This window comes from Cupressus sempervirens, chromosome 9, assembly GCF_028749045.1.
Source record: "Cupressus sempervirens isolate cs-2001-9-10 chromosome 9, ASM2874904v1, whole genome shotgun sequence".
NCBI classification, from domain to species: domain Eukaryota; kingdom Viridiplantae; phylum Streptophyta; class Pinopsida; order Cupressales; family Cupressaceae; genus Cupressus; species Cupressus sempervirens.
The window spans coordinates 189,105,322-189,113,375 of record NC_143126.1 but is presented as its reverse complement, the minus strand read 5'-3'; the positions used below and the strand labels follow the sequence as shown (position 1 = coordinate 189,113,375).

Below are 8,054 nucleotides of genomic sequence, written 5' to 3'. Positions count from 1 at the left end.
ACGCTGCCTTTTCCCATGAAATATGGAAGCGGCGTCCACTCTGGCAACCACGTCAGCAACGATACCAACGTATTAAATGATGCGTCATGCCACGTCAGATTCCTGCGACAGTTTTGACTCGCGCTTTTCTAAACAGTCAAAGATTGTTAGATGTGAAGCGTGCGAACCCCAAAACACATTTAAATCCAGCGGAATCTTCTCTCTCCATATTCTCTCTCTACGTGATCCTCATACTGGGCATCAGGACCGCTCTATTTCCTCACGTTGGGGGCAACGAAGTGGTCACGGGTTCGACTCTCGTCGACACTATTTTGTCCGTTTTCCTTTTCCCCGAGGAACTGGACTGGTAGAGGGTTCAGTTCAATTTCTGTTTCTGTTTTAATTTTTTATTTGTTTAAGCGGAGGTCGTAGTTCGATTCTCGTCTCCATTTCCCCCTCTTTTTTAGTGTCTTTTCATCATTCTGGCAAGAACAGGTCTGCGGTTCGATTCTGGGAGTGTTCACATTTTTTTGTTATTTGTTAGTCTTTTTGTGTGAATGATTTTCAAAACAATTAAATTTTTTTCATATGCAATGTAGACAAACTAGGCAGAGATCCTTGACATCTTTTCTGAGTCGAGAACTGATTTTAATCCACCGCTTCTTTTCTGTTTACTTTTTTTGTTTCGTCTTTTTTTGTGTATTTTTTGAGTGAAGAGTCTGGCTTTTCTGTACACTGAGGTGCTCTATCGTTGCACAATCCTATTTTTGTCTGTTTTATTTTGAGCATGGATTGACCTTTCGATCATGACGAGTCCAGTAGGCGTGGCTTTAGAAATCAACAATGGCGGCAGCGCTGCCATTGAAGCCAACCTGAGCACAAGCAGCGGGAGCTTTGATACCAGTAACTCCAGCTATAGCAGTTCCACAACCATAGCAAGCCTAAGCAACAGCTTCAGCAGCGCCATTAACATAAATAGCACAGATTATGCTTCAAAGCCTACCGAAAGTGATAAAAGCTGCCGTAACAATAGCTGCAGCAGCGACGAAACCAGTAGCAGTAACAATAGTATTTGTCCTCGTCCATGGAAGAAGCCGCACAAGTCTAATAATGATGTGCGATGGGAGGCGATACAAGCAGTGAAGAATGGGAGCGACTTAGGCCTGAATAACTTTAGGCTGTTGAAACGGCTGGGAAGGGGAGACATTGGTAGCGTTTATTTGGTAGAGTTGAAGGCGACAAGTTGTTATTTTGCAATGAAAGTGATGGATAAAGGGAGCTTGGTGAACCGGAAGAAAATGATGCGGGCAAAGACTGAGAGAGATATTTTGAGCTGTTTAGATCATCCATTTCTGCCGACTTTGTACTCGCATTTTGAGACGGAACAGTTTTCGTGCCTGCTTATGGAGTATTGCAGCGGCGGGGACCTTCATACATTTCGGCAACGCCAAGCTGCCAAGTATTTTTCTGAATCTGCTGTGCGGTAAGTATGCTTGTTTTAGAGATTTGAAGCTCCTGCAATACTTGTTAAGAGAGATTCCACAAATATTTGCAATCTACATCTACTAGCGATAAACTTTTATCTTCAGTGTTTCCTGGACTTCACAAGCTTCACAAGATTTTCTGTGTTTTCAAAACCTTGCATTCCGGGAACAGAAACATTATGCCGCTTTTCCTAATTTGAAGGAAGAACCGCATTTCTATAACTGGATTATTCTGCAACATTTAAAGCAAAATCTTGCATTTATAAGTTAAATCGATATAGTTTCAAAAGTTGGAAAGATCTCTTCCGTTCAAAAGTTTGAAACTGGATACGTGTTTGCAATATTTAAAGGCAGGCTTGCGTCTATGAGGCAGTGTTTATTAATTTCTCTTCTTATCCTTAGTTGGAAGGAACCCTACACTGTTAAGTTGAAATAGGATTCGTTCTGTTTCTTCAGAAAATTTGGAAGCCAACCTTGCTACTATTGAGAGAAACAGGTTGGCTTCGCAAAAATTTAAGCAGCGTATCGTAGGTTGAAGGATGTTGTTTTTATTTTCTTATCTTGAAGAAAACCTTGAATATAAAAATAGGGCTTTTTGGCTCATGCAGCAGCTGCATTTATAAAAAAACGCAAAAAATGTAAAGAAAACTCTACAAAATTTCAACGAAGTCTTGCACTAGCAAGTGAAAACAGTAGATCCCTTTCTTTGCAAACGTATTCTTATCTTGAAACAGGTACTTTGCTGCAGTATATCCTTTCATTAATTGAGCTGAACACGATTTTAGTGCTTGAGAGGACAGCCAGGTACAAAAGTTGAAGAAAAACTCTAATTGAAATATGCATGTACATTTTTTCTTCCTTATCTTAAAAAAGTCTTATATTCAAGGTCTCGAAATATTATGTTTTGCAAAAAGCCTTGAATGTATAAGACGTCTTAATACTTTTTTATTTTGCTTTAATGCCATTTACAACCAAGCCCTTACAAGGGACTCTTCAAAACACATACCGTATCACCATAGCAGTCACAACAGATTAAAAACCAGTAGTAAAGCTAATACAAAGCACCGGGCTTGCTACTGAAGTCTCCTGCTAAGATTTCAGTGCCACACTGGGTCCCAGCCAATTTTTAGAAAAGGAAAGCAAAATTATCCATCAGCATGGAAAATTTCTTCATTAATTTATTTAGAATATTTGCTTTTCGTCTCAAAGGGAGGACTGCCACCCATATCTTCAGTCCTTCGGATATGAAACATGTCAAAATGATGAAGAACTTCTATTTCTTCAACCCTATAGAAGCACTGGCCTCGTTCTTTTATTTTATTTTTTAGATCTTTTTGCCCTTTTACTGGGAACAGTTTACAAAATAAAATTTGAGGCGATACACAACATTGACAGTCAGCAGGAGAACTATGAGGGATAACTTCAGATTTTTCTATTAGTCCTTTGTTTTACAAAAAAATATCTGCATGAAAGGTTCAAACATGTTATTGCGACCTGTGTGGGCTCCTGCTTTATTACACAGGAAACTACATTTGGAGTAACAACAAATAGTTTCTAAGTTCTGTCTCTTGAACTTTTCAACTTCACAGGAGATATTAACTCACATGAAATCAATTTATCTAATCAATTATCAATCAAGTTGCCTCGAAAACTAGTGTTGGGTATCATGATCAAAGAAAAGGCTGATCATTCATAGGAACTTGACCTCCTGTCATCAGGGGAACCTAAATCACATTTTGGGCCTACCCGTTCAACCCAAAGCCGGCCAGGTGGCTCATCCGAGCTACCAGCAGTCCTACTGTCCTCTCTAACACTATCATTACTTGTCCATTTGCAGCATCAATACATAATTTCATAAGGTCGTTGTTGGCCACTACGCATTCTCTTCAGTCTGACTAAGCTCATGTTACTGGATTTAATAATACAAGTCAACATCATTTTCCAGCTTCAACTTCTTTATGTTCTCTTAGGACGATGGAGTCCATCACTCCCATTGCTTCTATTTTGCACAAGATTCCATTACATATTGTAAGATTTGGCCTAGCCCTAATGGTTAAACTGCGCTCTATGTTTATGCAGGTTCAAGTAGAATATTAGGATGAGATGGGTACTTTCTCATTTTCCGAGGCTCCTCGATTTTGCAGCGTTTTTGGTAATTCCTGTAGCTAACAATCTTGAGTTTTTGGCTTTTGTTATTTTTCTCTTACCCACGCCTTACATCTTGCCGAGACATATTTCTATTCATAACAAGCTCCCACCCATCACATTTTGTTCCATGCATACCTACCATATATACAATTAAAGAGGATGTGCTTCAACAATTGTTGGCAGAAAAACATCGATACTTGATTATCTCGAGAGTTGACGTCAAGACTATTGTTTTATTAAACTATTTTTTAATATTTTCAGATACTCTTCGATCGGAACTGAAATCTGAATAATCGTAGAAATGATGCAGCTCTAGACATATTAGGCTAATATGTTGAGCTCGGAACAAATAGTTTGATCAGGCGTAACAACAATTTAAGGCAAGACCTTTTAGGCGTCAAACAAATATAGACGAAATATGAATTTGAGATCCTATGATCAGGAGTCGGTTTCCCTTACATTTCTTGTTCGGCCGGACTATAGAGATCGAGAGGTACCATAGATAAATTTTTAAATAAAAGTTGTATCGAAAGCCGATGGAATTTGCGCCCAATTTGTATCATTCCATGTTAGGATCCTAATTAAAGTGAAAGTAGCGTTAGCAGGTTTCGGAGTCTGTTCCTAGATTTCATTTCTTTTTAACTTGTCCATTATCAAATTAAATAGATATCACTATCACTTCGCGGCCTTTGCGAGCCTAAGCTTTTGTAGGATACCAAGCAAGGATTCCACCAAATTGTCCCAAAAGTTTGTCCTCTAGTGTTTCCCTTATATAATGATTGTTAAGGACAAGGTCAGATGCTTAGCGAGTTTCTAATCCTTCCAAATGGATCGAGAGTCACGAGAACTCATAAGCCTGTCATTGAGGGACTCAAACATCAAATCAATCAAAGAAGAGCCCTTCAATTTGAACCTGTTTCGGTGAAAATCATAATTAATAATTTGTCTGACTAAATTAGTACTCTAGACCATACACAGAGAAAGTTGTAATAATCCATCTAATTCCTAATGCAAGTCCTAGTTGTCTCCTGATTAAAGGATTTTGTTTCGTCCCTCCACCTTGCCTTACCCCACAATTTTTATGCTTTCAATTTTTCTTGTAGTGTTTAAAAAAATACGAGGAACATATTGCCTGCTTCCACACCAGTATCAGTGCATTCAATTTAAATTTTAGAAGGAAAGAAGAAGAAAATATGTTAATCCACAACTGAAAGTTCTAAGAAAAAGATATCCCGAAATTGAAATAGATCAATAGAACTTAAAACTATATAAATATTCATACATGATTTAAAAAATGGTGAATTGAACTTGAAATTTGAAAACGGAGAAATACAAAAATCCTTCTTAAGAGTGAAGGCTTAAATTGGGAAGTAAGACTAGGAATCTTGGATATCATCTCTAATCTTTATTACTTCTAAAATAGCTTCAAAACTAATCATGTTGCTCAAGATTTTGTATATAACTCTTTCTTAAGCTTTTGCGTCAAGATATTTTTTTTCCGAGACAAGCTTCTAACATGGATTATATGAAAATTCACACTTTCAACTAGCGAATACTTCCATTCATCAATATCAGATTGAAGGTGTGCAGTAGCTTGGACAGAGTCGACAAGATCTCAATCTCATCCAAACAGTCTCAATCTTTCACCTGAAACATATTAAGCCTAGAAATCCCTTCGAGCTTAAGGCATTTCAATGCGTAGTGGTCAGAGAGGATATTTGGCAAAAACCTAGACAAAATATTTTTCAAAACTAGAGCGAACCACTACATGCTCTCAATCGAGTGAAATCATATCAAGCTCTAAATCCTTCGAGAAGTGTGGGGTTTGAGACCGTAGGAGCTGTAAGAGAACTTAACATTCCCTTTAACCATTTTCCGAAAATTATGCCTGATTTTTTCGAATACAAGTTGGAATATTTACATGTACCTATTCTACGAGAAAATCCAAAAATGGAGTTTAGGGAAAATTTGAAAACAATAATTATAAACAGAACATGAAAAAATGACCTGGCCCCTAATTTAATTGCATCTCAAAAATTGTGCCAGTAAATTTATTTGAATCTATCGCGATCTAATCTGGACAATATTGCCTCTGCTTCTAGTTTGCGATGAGTTGCGATTTATACTGATTTCTGCTGCTTTGTTTATGAGTGATAATGGCAAAGCTTGACACGACACCAAAATGAATAGCGATAATAACGGGGGTTCAACTTTTTGAGAGTCAGCATATATGTCCAGAATTTGATAAAGCTCCTCAACTTATCATCATTATCATCCTTTCATATGGACAAGCCAGGGCAGCCTAGTCAAGACCCTTGGGGTCTACCCCATACAATACTGGTTTAATTAAAGTACAGTTCGATGAATATGTAGGCCAAAGGCTGCCAAGAATCTGGCAAACCCAGGTTGCTTGTCCTAGCAGCCTGTAAGATATGCAGTACATTGTAATTTGCAATCAGGTGAAATGTTGATTGAACAATTAACGAATAGCACTGCCAAGGTGGATATAAATTGAAATTTGACACTAAACTAGACTAAATGGCCTAATGATTGATTGCATGCCAAATGAAATACATTTTTGCAAGGAGTCATTGTTTCCTGCCCAAATATCTCATGAAGACCTTAGAAACCACGCATAAACAAAAGCATTCATGCAACTCAATTGGATGTTAGGCCAGCAGATAATGGTTATTTTTTATCTCCTTCTGTGAAATACCAAGAAGGCCCTACGTTGCTGCTAAACACAATAATATAGAGACAGACCATTAGATATCTTGAACAGAGTTATGTTGTCACAAGCTGCATCGTTTGAGTTTTTATTTTTCTTAATCTTATCCAAACTTCCCTGTTCTTATTCCCGATAAATTACAATATCCCTTATGCTTTTCAACGAAAAGTCAATTTGCATAGCCCAGAATTTATACACGCTGACTGTTTTACTTTGATTGTTCTCCTGTTGATCGATTTTTCCCCTCCTAAGCATATGTTGTTTACTTTAATTTGCAGGTTTTATGCATCAGAAGTACTTCTCGCTCTTGAGTATCTGCATATGATGGGAGTTGTTTATAGAGATTTAAAGCCAGAAAATGTTCTTGTCAGAGAGGACGGACATATTATGCTTTCAGATTTCGATTTGTCATTGAGGTGTGTTGTCAGTCCAACCCTTGTGAAGCCAGTGCCAATTGATCTTGGTACATCATGCAGCATTCCCACATTGTGCGTCAGGCCTGCATGTATTGAGCCATCATGTGTGATTCCTGCATGCATACAGCCTTCATGCTTTGGGCCGAATCTCTTCACCCAGAGATTCAAGAGAACCCGAAAATCAAATAGCGAAATAATAAGGCAGATGACTTCACTTCCAGAACTGATTGCAGAACCCACTAGTGCTCGGTCAATGTCATTTGTGGGTACTCATGAATACTTAGCTCCTGAAATCATCAAAGGGGAAGGCCATGGAAGCGCTGTTGACTGGTGGACATTTGGGATATTTTTATACGAAATGCATCATGGGAAGACCCCCTTTAAAGGGGCAGGTAACCATGCCACATTGTCCAATGTAGCAGGACAGCCGCTTAAGTTTCCAGAGATGCCAGTCATTAGTTCTGTGGCGAAGGACTTGATCAAGGGCCTTCTTGTGAAAGAACCACAACACAGATTGGGATCTAAAAGAGGGGCTACTGAAATCAAACAGCATCCATTCTTTGAAGGTGTGAACTGGGCCCTTATACGTAGTACTACTCCACCAGAAATCCCTAAATACGTTGACATTGACTCCTATTCGAGCAAAGCAACGCAGCCTGCTCCACCAGATGAAAAGAAAGTTGCAGATTCAAATGCCGTTTCTTCGGGTAGTAATCCTGGTTTTGATTCATTCTAGTACCTTCACAATGCTTAGAATTTAAGTTTAGCTGCAATTTTACACTCTGGAAAATGGCTATTTCCTTAGAACACTTTTAGATGGCTTATTGTTTGACAAGTTGTAATGCAAGTTAGTTTTTTAAGTAGTCAGTCAATTTGTATGATGATTTTCCCGTTTTCTAAACTGGGCATCTTGGTTTGCTATCATAGCAAGTGTATCATATATTGCATCGAGGATGAGATTATGGCTCTTACTGGTTGGCTGGACAGTTTCATATTTGTATCTGCCATTCAAATCACTCGAACAGTCGTTTTTGTAAGCATTTTGTATTTGTGGAAGCTTATATAGTTTACGGATTTCTTCATACATGGCACAAATGAGACTTCAAGGAATTCATCTTCCAGTATTTGTCCATTTGCCCGTTTGTTTGCGTTAGATATAGCATACATCAAGTTTTGGGACAAAAGCTTGTTGAGCCAACTATGACAGACGTCGTTTCTAACAGTCTAGAAATTTAACGTGCATCGGTCACCATTATTTCTACGTAGGAGATTATTTTTGATTTACGGTTGCAATTTTTT

General features: G+C 38.2%; 1 protein-coding gene across 1 annotated transcript; it reads left to right on the top strand.

The window, feature by feature from the left end:
• Positions 1 to 261: 261 nt before the first annotated feature.
• Positions 262 to 7,837, top strand: LOC149538110 (serine/threonine-protein kinase D6PKL2-like). Its single transcript, XM_089799482.1, has 2 exons — positions 262 to 1,462; positions 6,618 to 7,837. Exons 1-2 carry the CDS (start codon positions 786 to 788, stop codon positions 7,489 to 7,491), a joined length of 1,551 nt encoding a protein of 516 aa, XP_089655608.1. The 5' UTR covers positions 262 to 785; the 3' UTR covers positions 7,492 to 7,837.
• The last annotated feature ends 217 nt before the right edge of the window (positions 7,838 to 8,054 follow it).

Coding starts and splice junctions, on each gene's coding strand:
- LOC149538110 (XM_089799482.1), top strand. CDS start 786: ATGACGAGTCCAGTAGGCGTGGCTTTAGAAATCAACAATGGCGGCAGC. Junction 1,463..6,617: donor TTTTCTGAATCTGCTGTGCG/GTAAGTATGCTT, acceptor TTTAATTTGCAG/GTTTTATGCATCAGAAGTAC.